Here is a 12,470-nt window from a genome sequence, read left to right as displayed (position 1 = left end):
ATTTAGAAAAACAAAACTTTTACCAACTACAACTACAGAAACCGATCTAAAAATAAAAATAAAACCATAAGAAATTTATTTTAAATTAACCTTAAACATAAACCAAAAAAAAAAAAAAACTCTTTACACTTTAAATTTAACTGTCATTTGATTTTGTTTAATACCGTTAATCTATTTACACTGTATTTACTAAAAAAAAACAACTTCAAACTAAATGTTTGTCAGCTTTTAATGATTTATTATTGTACTTAAAAAAACAGATATACATATTCACGTGTTGTAATTCCTTATTATCAATTCAAAATTGGCATTAGAAACCGCAAATTCAGTTTATAATTTTGAAAAATACAAACAAGCCAAACCCACCCACGCATATTTTGCTATTTTTATCTACCGCTCAACTTTCAACATTCTTCTTCCTTTCTTTCTAGAAGCTCAATGAATCACAAAACTCCTAACTTTTTGCCACGTCATTCAAAATAACAGAAAATACTTACGTGTTTTTCAATTTGACTTGTAAATTACGAAATAATAAAATATATAATTCCTGGATTCACCCGTTCTCTTAGCTATTAAGATATTACTATTATTTAAAATAAAATAATAAAAATACAAATTCACAGCGCAACACTTACAAATTCATAGCACAAAACACAACTCATCAAATTTTCTAAGTTTGCCCTTTTTCCTTTATAAGAGGCAACACCATTATCAAATTAAGAATCGTCTCCTGGTTTGTGGTTTTGCTCTTGAGGAGGCGATCGGTCTCCAATCGATCTTATAATGAACAGTCTTGATAAAATCGTTCCTATTTTGAATTTGGAAGATCTCAAGGTTATATCTCCTCTCGGTCGTGGAGCCAAAGGCCTTGTTTTTCTGGTTAAACAAGATCAATGTCCTCAATTGTGGGCTTTGAAGGTCATTCTGAGAGATTTGATTGAGAAGAAGAATAAAGATGTATCTACCGGAAATGAATATAAAAGAGTTTGTTTTGAAAGACAAGTTCTCAGCCATTTTAAGCATCCTCTTTTGCCTAGTTTGCGTGGTGTTTTAGCTACAGATAAAATTGTTGCCTACGCTATTGATTTTTGTCCCGGACGGGATCTTAATTATCTCAGAAAGCAACAGACGGAGAGCACGTTCTCTGTTGATATTATAAGGTCGATATTCTTTTCTTCTCATTGTTATTTTTTATTTTCAATTCTAAGCACTGATTTGTTTGCTGAATTCGATTATGAAATTTCAATTTCAGATTTTACTCTGCGGAATTGGTTCTCGCATTGGAGTATCTGCATAAAATCGGTATAGCGTACAGAGATTTGAAGCCTGAAAACATCCTAGTTCAGGAGAATGGCCATATAATGCTCGTCGATTTCGATCTCTCGACCAAAATCTCACCAAGCCGGCATAAATCTCCTTCATCTGACCTAGGCGCCAAACAACACCCCTTCCGGAGAAGACGCTCTTTTTTTAGCCGATTCTGCAACTCCGGAATCACACCCGATGATTCCTCCGATGACAATCCCATAGTTCCGGAACCCGAAGCGACAGAGAAGTCGAATTCCTTCGTCGGGACGGAAGAGTATGTAGCGCCGGAAATCATCCAGGGTTACGGCCACGATTTCGCTGTTGATATATGGTCTTTGGGAGTGGTTATTTATGAGATGTTATACGGAGTGACGCCGTTTAAAGGGTCGAATAGGAAGGAGACGTTTTTTCGAATATTAACAAAAGCACCAGATCTGGTGGGTGAAGCGACGCCGTTGAGAGACCTGATAAGAAAATTACTGGTTCGGGAGCCAAGAGAGAGGATAAAGCTTGAAGAAATAAAGAGGCATGAATTTTTTGAAGGAATAAATTGGGAAATGCTAATGCAATTGTCAAGACCACCTTACATTCCGCCGACGAGCCATGAGTTTTGGGTTACGGAGGGCAAAGAGGGAATAATGAAAATAGATGTAGAGTCATTTGTCCAACGAATATTCGGAGGAGATGAAGTTGGAAACCAGAAAGATAAAGAAGATGAAAACGAGAAGCAGAAGCAGAAGCAGCTTCCTCAACAAGATGAAGGTACTAATACTAATAAAGGGGTGTGGGTAAATGGACTAGATAATACTCCTGAAAATCACAATTTTCTTGTTTTTTAACTTCTTTTTGTTCTTTTTTATCTTAATTGCATACATTAATTTTTGATTAATTTTTTATTTTGATATGTAAATGCAAAGCCAAAGTATATATTGTTTATATAATCATCAAATTATTAACTGACTTCCTTATAACTGAATGTATTACTTGTCAAACATTAATTATATAAGTTGTAATTGGTAAGTTAATATATTGTACTACAGTATAACTCGATAAATGCATATCCTTGGGACCGGAAAAAAATATTCATTAAACGAGATTACGAAGTTGCTTTGAACATGTAAGCAGAATCAGGTAACCAGTTATCACTGGTGCCGTGAACGTGGAGCAGAATTGTCCATGATTATTCAGATTATTTAGTCATGCTTACATCCAGTGGGATCCCCAATATCAGCTTTTGACGGAGGAAACACATGCATGATTATTGACGGAGACGCGATTAGTTATGTATTATGGTTTTCATTTATGAAATGCTTTCTAGAACTTAATGCTTGAGTATTAATAATGCAAAGAGACTTGGTTATTCAATATTTTTAGTATCTTTGGAGTATGAGAGACCAGACCTTACTGACTAGAGAATAAAGAAACATGGACCTTATGCATTAAAACATTCTTGTATGATTAGAACACATGTATGAGCAAACACATATTCTTGTTTATCTTCCCACTATATGGTTTGTATCTATTAAGGTAATCTTTTACACAATTTCCATCTCAATCCATGTGGAATACGACACAGTCGGCACTTGGCTTAATCTACATCCAACCTAGTGCACTTGCTAGCGTCCATATCCAACACACCAGTAATATAGTAAAATATATTATTTTATCTCAATCTTTATCCCACAAAATAAACATGAAATAATAATTTGCAATTATCTTATTTTTTATCTTTATCCTTATCCTTATCCCAACACTTATTCTTATCTCTATCCTCATTAAATACTAAACGCCTTCTTAGGTTACTTAGGTCATTACATCTCTAAAGGGTTCCACTTTTTTTACTTTAAAGTTATCAAAAGTGTTTAGGTGTCATATTGACCGGTCATAATTTTCAGCTACACACTTTAGTGAGAAGTCACCATAAGGTTGTGACATTTTGTATGTCATGAAGGTTATACACTAAAGTGTGAAACATGGTAAATGTTGTAAAACTCGTATGTAATTTACCCAACTTGTGTTAATAATATTAATTCAAAAAGAATACAATAACAATAATAGAACATACAATATTATTAATCTAAATTTACAGTAATAAAGATTATACACTAAAGTGTCCCAACTTATGTTAATAATATTAATTCAAAAAGAATACAATAACAATAATAAAACATATAATATTATTAATCTGAATTTACAGTAATGATAACAAAATTATAGAAAGCCTTAAACCTTTAGTGAATAGAAATGAAGAAATCTAGGACTTTATGAAATTCGTGTCCTTAAGATAATTTTTGCCGCAATTAGAAACCATCTCCCAATATACAACATATGTGTAATTTGTACTAATCATCTGTTGATAATCATCATCGGAATTAAGAACACGAAACGAATAGGGGAACATAAAATGAAAATGTAGGGATGAAAAAGAAATTTGGCAGAGAATTTTCTCTATCTCGTTTTTTTAATAAGAGAAAATGACAAGATATGGACATATACGTAGGAGAGTGGAAATGTTTTTGGCCCATTAATTAAAAAATTGATTTTCCTTAATAAAGTACTAAGTCTATGAATTAATTTGAATTAATGAGAATTAAATCTCAAACCACTCAATACAATGAAAGTTTAGAATTAATATGTGAAATTAACTCTATTAGTTAGATTCATTAAGCTTGACAGTTTTAGAAATCGAAGAAATTTAAATAATAATAATTTTAACTAACATTTTTCTAACAACTTGTACTATGAACATATTTCATTTTTCTTTGTTCATTTTGCTAAGAGGAAGAGGCAAATTAACTTATACTATAGACTAGAGTTAACAATTAAAGAAATGTTAAGAGGCAAATTAACATTTTTGAACATTAATGCCTTAAAAATGAAAATTAGATAATCATTAAGAACTTACCAAACTACCATTGAAACTCAACTCTCCATAAACAAATAAATATTTCAATTATATAGAAAATGAGGATTGATATGTAGCGTCCTAAAAATCCTACAAATTGAGCCCAAACATCAAACAAAACAAAATAAAGTACACAATAAACAATTATAATGTAGGTAAATGAAAGGAAATGAAAGAAATTACTTTATTACTGTATGAAACATTCAAATTGAAGCAATCTCAAAAAATTCTCTAATGGTTGGTTATGATTTATAATTTACAGAGAGAGTTTATTATAGAAGAAACGAAAAAGATAGGGAAGATGAATGAGGTGTTTGGTTGCTCATTTTTATACTCATGTTTGCATTTTTACTTCAAAATGGAGGGTTCCAGGTTAAGAGACTTCAACTTTTAAATATATACATATATAGGTGGAGAAGTTTTAATATGGACCAGGTTTAATATAACATGATTTGAGTTGATGAAATAATGATATTATGAAATTTTGGTGTGAGTTTGGAAATGATAATTTAAGAAAAAGCAAGATAACGGTTATGGGGGTGAGAGATTTGCATGGATATTTTTGACCCAGCATTATAGCAATCAGGATCTCATCTGCATTTTTATTAGGAGGAGAGAATTACATGGATCAATACTAATTTGTTTAATTAATTATATATAACTCTGCTTCAACTTAATTTGCTTTATTTTATCATCAACTATGACTGTCCAAGATCCCTCTTCTCTCAACCCTGATGGTGATGATAATGATTTTGATCCGAGCAACCCTCCTCCTTTCAAAATTGCTGAGATTCGAGCTGCAATTCCTAAGCATTGTTGGGTCAAAAATCCATGGAGATCTCTCACTTATGTTTTAAGAGATGTCCTTGTCGTTTTTACTTTGGCTGCTTCTGCTCTTTTCTTCAATTCATGCTTGTTTTGGCCAATCTATTGGATTTCTCAGGGGACCATGTTTTGGGCTATATTCGTTCTTGGTCATGACTGGTAATATTAACATTAATTAATAAGGATCCTTTCATTTTTAATTATTCCACTAATTGTGTGCTTTTGGATTAATTACAGTGGACATGGAAGCTTTTCTGATAGCTCCTTCCTAAATAATGTAATGGGCCATTTTCTGCATTCCTCAATTCTTGTACCCTACCATGGATGGTAAACTCATCTTCTTCTTTTTTTTTATAATTAATCTCATCCGAGTTGAGCGATTTGAGATCCATAATTCCTCAATCTAAGCCATTTTTGTTGTGTTCATTTTTCTATTTTTTGCAGGAGAATCAGCCACAGAACTCACCATCAGAATCATGGAAATGTTGAGAAGGATGAGTCATGGGTTCCGGCAAGTTCTTTAATCTTTTTTATGGATCTAGATTAAGCAAATAAATGATGAGGAATTAATATTAATTAATCTCTATTTATCATACTAATCAGCTTCCTGAAAAGATATATAAGAGCTTAGATCTACGTACTCGGGTGATGAGATTCACTATGCCTCTCCCCATGTTTGCATACCCTTTCTATCTGGTAAGCCACTTGTTCATCCAATTTTATCAGATCTACTACTCATTTTTTACCTTAAGCCATCACAGATTATATCCTAGAGTAATCTTAATTTGAGTCGGACAAAGCTCTCCCACCAATTATTTTAAGAGAAAAGTTAAATAGAAAGTTTACACGTGGCTATCATCTCATACATAAAAATAAGTTTTTCCAACATGGCTGCTATATCAGTTTTTCAGTGTATTAATTAGCCGGAAAGACTTTATTGAAATAAAAATGAAAGTTGAATAAACCATTCCATGACTACGTTATATATATTAATAAATCTTAATTATATTTGGCATATACAGTGGACGAGAAGTCCAGGAAAAGAAGGTTCACATTTCAATCCATACAGTGAACTGTTTTCTCCTAGTGAAAGAAAAGCTGTGTTAACTTCAACACTATGTTGGCTTATGATGGTAGTTTTGCTCCTCTCTTCCTGCTACATTTTTGGTCATCTTCAAGTCCTTAAGGTCTATGGTGTCCCTTATGCAGTAAGTTCAAAACAATTAATTTGCTCTTAATTATTGAATTCATAATCATCTAATTAATTTCCAAAATTTTGGAAGATATTTGTTATGTGGTTGGATATCGTTACATACTTGCATCACCATGGACATGATCGTAAACTTCCCTGGTACCGCGGGGAGGAATGGAGCTATTTACGCGGGGGACTTACAACAGTAGATCGAGATTACGGAATTTTCAATAATATCCATCATGACATAGGAACACACGTCATTCATCATCTCTTTCCTCAAATCCCACACTATCACTTAGTAGAAGCGGTAACTACAAACGATTATAATTGATTGAGAGCTCAACAACAACCGTAAGTTTATAAAATATGATTGATGTAATGTTTTATGCAGACAAAGGCAGCAAAGTCAGTGCTGGGAAAGTACTACAGAGAACCAAAGAAGTCAGGGGCATTTCCATTTCATTTGTTGGACAGTTTAGTAAGAAGCATAACAGAAGATCATTATGTGAGTGACTATGGAGAGATAGTGTATTATCAGACTGACCCTGCAATGTATAAATTAAGTAAAGCGAAGATACTCTGATCACTCACAACTTGTAATGGGACTCATCATACTATAGTCTATAGTGTAGCATATTAAGGATTTAGAAAGCACTTGTGGTGCTTTTGACAATTATTTTAATAATAATGTCTCCTTTTTTGGGTTTCAATACCAAATTAATCTAAAATCATGCATTTTTAGTTTGGTTTTTCTTTAAGAGGATGAGTAGAAACACACAAGCTTCCACCTCTGAATTCAGAGGACTAATCGCATTATTTAGCCGATTATAGGACCCTAATGTATTAAGCTTTGAAAAGTTGTCAATAAGAAATTGTGGCATAAAAACAAGTTCAGAGGACTAATCGTATTATTTAGCCGATTGCAGGACTCTAATGTATTAAGCTTTGAAAATTGTCAATAAGCAGTTGTTGTTGCTAAAACTGTTCCAGCATAAACTATTAATTTTTGAAGCAAAGAAGCTACTGCTGAATGTGATTTATCATTTACATAATTGAACAATCATGCCTTTTGTGTTCAGAATTTCAACATCTAACTATGGTTCATTTGAGAGCAATAAGTTTTAGAAAAAAGCCAAGAAAAGATGATTACAGGGACATGAGAGTCTAGCATTTTCTCTTAGCATCAGTATCACAACACCAAGCCCATCACCCATATTGTACCCATGAGCAACAACATTTTGAGAAATACCCAGAAAACCAAGGAAAATAGAAAAGTGTCGATCCATCAGTAAAGACAAATAATTCTCAAAATGCAATGCCGATTGAACATATTGAGTTTTTTCACATGAAATTTGACAAAATTTGCAATGCAAAGATGTAAAAATAATATATTCAATAAGAGTATATTAACAAACAGTGTCACATACATTTAGCACATGATAGAAAACAAGAGTACTAATAAAGGTGTATGCTCATGTTAAGAGTGAAAATCTATTATATATTAACTAAGTTGTCTTTCACTAGAGATAAATTACCTGAAAATCTTGAGCATTATGATGTCTTCGTGGACCTGAGCAGAGAAATGACAAAAACAACATTAGAAATGAGGAAATTTTGCTACTCAACTTCAGTAGTTAATACATACAAGTATAGCACTCTTGCTTTCTTTTCTTTCCTTCAAAACTCAAAATGGGAAAAGTTGCTCCAAAAAAAAAAAATTCATCCCTTAACTATTTTAAGAAATTGGAAAAACTGAATAAGCTATCAAGCTAGTAAACTGATAAATTTGGAAAATCCCAATTCAAATTCAAAATCCATCACACATATAACAACAAAACCTGAACCCAGGAGAACAAAATCAACAGTAAAAAACTTAATTGGGTAATTTCGAATTGCCAGGAAAAAAAAGAATAAGAGCTGTAAGAAACCTATCTGACCAGCAGAACTGGCGGCGATGTCTCCTTTCCGTCATCTGTCTCCAGTCTCCTCCTTTACATTCTTCGATTCCTTTAGTTCCTTACTTCCTCTCTCCCTCAATTTTCTTTCTTTATTTGTTCGGAGTTGCAATTTGGAATATTGGGTGGGCTATCTACACTTTTGGGCAATTAATAAAAAATGGGTCAAATACATGAATATCATAATTAATACAAAATCACAACTAAGTCATATCATCAAACTTAATTCTTAATATGTCATTATTTTCTATATATTATGATTTTACACCATGATTTAGAAGTTCCAGACTCCAATTCATAAATCATAAACCCTAAAAAATATATTATAGACTTATAATTTATAAATTCTAATCCTTAAATTATATTAAAAGTACTGATTTTACTGGTTTGATATAATCCAAAATTATGACTTGACATAGTTATAAATAGTTTTTAGAAAATGAATTTCTGTGTAACTTTCCCATAAAAAATTAGGGTACAGAAGGCCCGGCGACTCGCCGCTTAAGCGATGGTTTAAGAGGGATCCACCACACGGATGTACTGGACGCATTGGCTTGTCATTTTTTTTTTTGCAAGAAAGATAACAATGTTTACCAAGGCTCGTCTTCTAATAAAAAAATTAGGGTAATTAGAAAAAATTAGAAGAAGATGGGGCTCAGCAATCTTAAAAAGAGCGAAGGCAGAGACGGTTACCTTCATTGAAACAAAACGGATCCATGGAGGAAGAACCACCGTTATAGTTCAGTGAAGGATCACCAGCACTGCTGGAACGATCTGTCACCGACGTATTGAAGGAAGTGCCGCCGTTTCAGAGATAGCGACGATGAATTTTGCTGCTCATTTTTACGAACATGTATAGATTTAGTGACCGATGTCGTTCTATTTAGCGACTAAATTGGGTCGCCGATAGGTGGACTGTTGACTTTTTGTCCAAGAACTAGCCTGAACTTTATCCGGAATAAGATCGATAGCTGAATTGGATTAGATGAGACCGGATTGAAATGAAATGTGTTAAATATACAGTAAAACTTCGATAAATACATATCATTTGGACCGAAAAAAATATTCATTAAGCGAGATTTCGATAAATGAATAAATTATTAATTTATCGATAAATCAATATTTATTATTTTATAGATAATTTTTTATTGTAAAATGCATACAGACGAAGAAATTATTCAATCAATAATGATGGAAATGATCCTGAACCAGATGATAATTACATTATCGCAAATGTATCGTTAAAAGAGGTATTTCAAGCAATGATCACCTTAAAAAACTACTTGCTACGATATATACTAAAAATTGTGTTTGCACTACAAAAAAGTTAAGAATGGTGTTCATTTTGGTTTAGGTGGAAAGAAAAAATAATCAACAATAGATACATTTTTTCAGAAGAAATGTGTTAAGCCCAAAATATACCTAAAATATCATTAATATTTACATCATTTTTATTACAAATTTGTGTTATTTATATCTGTTTAGATTACTTTTACTCTCGAATATCTTTCTTTCTTGCAAGGTACCTAAATATTTGGTAAAATCCAAATAGGAACGAAAAAGGATCAAAAACAGAAGAAAAACCCTACAAAAGGAGTCAAAGACGACGTAAATCAAAAGCGTCAAGTCAAGGACACGAACGAGAGCAAAGAAGTGAAAAAACGCACCGTGCCGCGACCGCGAATCCACCACCCACGGCCGCGACACGCGTCCTTCAGCTACTTCCTCCCTTCGTCCAAAGCTTAACTTGATGTTCCCCCATTCACGGCCGAGGATCCCCATTCTCGGTAAGTGCAGAATTCTGCCAAAGGTGCAATGAACACATGTTGAAAATCAAGAAACGCGTTCGTTCGGGTGGATAGAAACGACTCTTCACAAAGAACACAATTCTTAACAACGGACACGACTCTTTACCAACGAATACGTCTTTTCACAAAAGGACATATCACTTCAATCACAACCCTTCAACATCTATAAATAAAGAGTTGATGTTGAGAAAAATGCGATGTAATGTTATGTAATATAGATATAGAATCAGAGCGTAGAACTAATGTATAAGTTCTAAGTAAAAACAATTCGAGAGTTAGAAATTAGATTCTGTACAAAACAAGATGAGGTACACATATTGTTTATAGTTTAATTACAAACACAGTAGCGTTTAGACATTGTTCCAGTTTTAGTTTGCATTTTGGTAGAGGCCGACCGAATCCCTATTACGAAGTTACAGCGAGAAGATTGAGTAGAGTGTTCGCCCCTGAGCCTGACAACCTCTAAGGAAACCCAAGGAAAGGACTGATCAGCCATTCACTTGCACGCCCTCGAAGAACTCGATGCTCCATGTTCTCTGTAAACTTGTATCAATTTATATTTCATCTAATAAAGTCCGTTCTATTCGATAAATCGTTATGCAACACTTATGGTAACCAACCCACTAAAGTGATTGCTGGTGTTTTCATTAAAACGTAGTTAATTCAAAATCATTACAAGGAAACTTTGTTGAACACTTAGGCAAATTATTATCTCGGTAGAGTTTTAATTTGGTTAAGGACATTATGCCGGCTAAAGGGTTTTGCCACGTTCAAAGCCAATTAATTAGAGGTTCCGTCATTTATTTCATCGTCATAATTAATACAAAGTTTAAGTTGTTTTCTTTGCTCAATGCAAACGAATACATTTATTTGTTTTTCTAAAAGTTCTAAATGTTCCTGTTTTGTAAAATTCATCCCTAAATCAGAAAACTTTTCTAACAATCGATATATTCTGATATAAAATCTTATTCTAGCATTTTCAAATACTCAAAGTCCACAAACTCAATTAAACAATTATTTTTCCTAAATTCAATTAGACAAATTTCACTTTTCATTAACATTCAATAGTAAATCTAACAAGTTCGAAATTAATAGATTCAAAAATAAGTTTTTCGTTAAAAAACGTATCCCTGTGGGATCGATATTTTTATTACTACAAGCGAAACCGTGCACTTGCGGAAATCGCTCAACAAGTTTTTGGCGCCATTGCCGGGGATACGCCAAAATTTTTGACAAAATTTTTATTTTTCGTATTTTATTTTCGAATCTAGGTTTACACATTATTTTTATACAACTTTTACATTTTATTTATTTTCAGTTTATATAACATATTTGTTTTCAATTTTGTTTTGAAGGTAGTTTGGTTCGTGCAACAATTTCAAGTTCATGCGCAGTTCGCGAAGTTCGGGCACGCCACCAGACCCTCTTGATCCAGAAATTGAAAGAACACTTAAGAAAAACAAGAAAGACAACAAAAACAAAGACAAAACACCCTTAAAACCCAAAGTAGTCCAGCCAGAAAATATGGCCGATCCACCGATACTTATGGATTATGCTAGGCCAGGAATGGCCGGTGTAACTAATAGTGTAGTTAGACCCCCTATAAACGCAAATCAATTTGAAATTAAGCCTGCTTTGCTTAATATGTTGCAAAACAACGTAATGTTTTATGGACTACCTAACGAAAACCCTAATGCCCATTTGACAAATTTCTTAGAAATTTGTGATACTTTTAAAATTACTAATGTAACAGCCGAAGCAATCAAACTTCGCCTCTTTCCTTTCACTTTGAAGGATAAGGAAAAAATTTGGTTAACTTCTATGCCTGCTGCAACATTTGAAACTTGGGACCAATTAGCCCAAGCGTTTTTATCAAAATATTTTCCTTTAGCAAAAACCGCAAGAGTCATCAAAGAATTGACATCTTTTACCCAAAATGATAATGAAACTCTTTATGAAGCTTGGGAACGTTTTAAAGAACTTCAACGTTTATGCCCACACCACCAATTGCCAGATGCACTTTTAATGCAGACATTCTATAATGGATTAAATCCTACGACTAGAGGTTCATTAGATGCTATGTCTGGAGGGTTATTTATGAAGAAGACGTCCGTCCAAGCAAGAGAACTTTTGGAGGAAATGGCAATCAACAGCAGTATGTGGCCCGCAGAGCGTGGACATATACCAATGGCGAAACCATCATCCTCAGGTACATCATCGGTTAAAGGTATAATGAATCTTGATCCAATTACGATGTTACAAGCCCAATTTTCTGCCTTATCGCACAAAGTTGATAGGTTTATGGCACCGTGCGATCCTAATGGTAATCCGATCCAGACAGACATTGATTACGAAGGTATGAATGAGATAGAACAGGTAAATTTTGTCCAAGGACAAAACCAAACTACTAATCCTTATTCTAATACTTATAATCCTGGATGGAGAAATCATCCTAACTTTAACTGGAAAGATAG

General features: G+C 33.3%; 2 protein-coding genes, 1 long non-coding RNA gene and 1 other non-coding gene across 4 annotated transcripts; 2 read left to right on the top strand and 2 right to left on the bottom strand.

Annotated features, from left to right (window-relative positions):
• Positions 1 to 621: 621 nt before the first annotated feature.
• LOC136234216 (serine/threonine-protein kinase OXI1-like) lies at positions 622 to 2,390 on the top strand. The gene is made up of 2 exons (XM_066024008.1): positions 622 to 1,160; positions 1,253 to 2,390. Exons 1-2 carry the CDS (start codon positions 784 to 786, stop codon positions 2,145 to 2,147), a joined length of 1,272 nt encoding a protein of 423 aa, XP_065880080.1. The 5' UTR covers positions 622 to 783; the 3' UTR covers positions 2,148 to 2,390.
• A 2,523-nt stretch (positions 2,391 to 4,913) lies between these two features.
• Positions 4,914 to 6,860, top strand: LOC136233644 (omega-3 fatty acid desaturase, endoplasmic reticulum-like). Its single transcript, XM_066023366.1, has 7 exons — positions 4,914 to 5,197; positions 5,276 to 5,365; positions 5,483 to 5,549; positions 5,642 to 5,734; positions 6,061 to 6,246; positions 6,322 to 6,540; positions 6,625 to 6,860. Exons 1-7 carry the CDS (start codon positions 4,914 to 4,916, stop codon positions 6,814 to 6,816), a joined length of 1,131 nt encoding a protein of 376 aa, XP_065879438.1. The 3' UTR covers positions 6,817 to 6,860.
• Positions 6,861 to 7,594: 734 nt separating this feature from the next.
• On the bottom strand, positions 7,595 to 8,295 carry LOC136231990 (uncharacterized). Its single transcript, XR_010690219.1, has 2 exons — positions 8,162 to 8,295; positions 7,595 to 7,803 (listed from the first exon to the last, which is right to left on the bottom strand). It is a non-coding gene; the product is annotated as an uncharacterized lncRNA (long non-coding RNA).
• A 3,603-nt stretch (positions 8,296 to 11,898) lies between these two features.
• On the bottom strand, positions 11,899 to 12,005 carry LOC136234368 (small nucleolar RNA R71). The gene has a single exon (XR_010691254.1). It is a non-coding gene; the product is annotated as a small nucleolar RNA R71 (small nucleolar RNA).
• Positions 12,006 to 12,470: the final 465 nt, after the last annotated feature.

This window comes from Euphorbia lathyris, chromosome 6 (assembly GCF_963576675.1).
Source record: "Euphorbia lathyris chromosome 6, ddEupLath1.1, whole genome shotgun sequence".
In the NCBI taxonomy this organism is placed as follows: Eukaryota; Viridiplantae; Streptophyta; class Magnoliopsida; order Malpighiales; family Euphorbiaceae; genus Euphorbia; species Euphorbia lathyris.
Note: the sequence above shows the minus strand (reverse complement) of the source record. Positions and strands in the feature narration are given on the sequence as shown.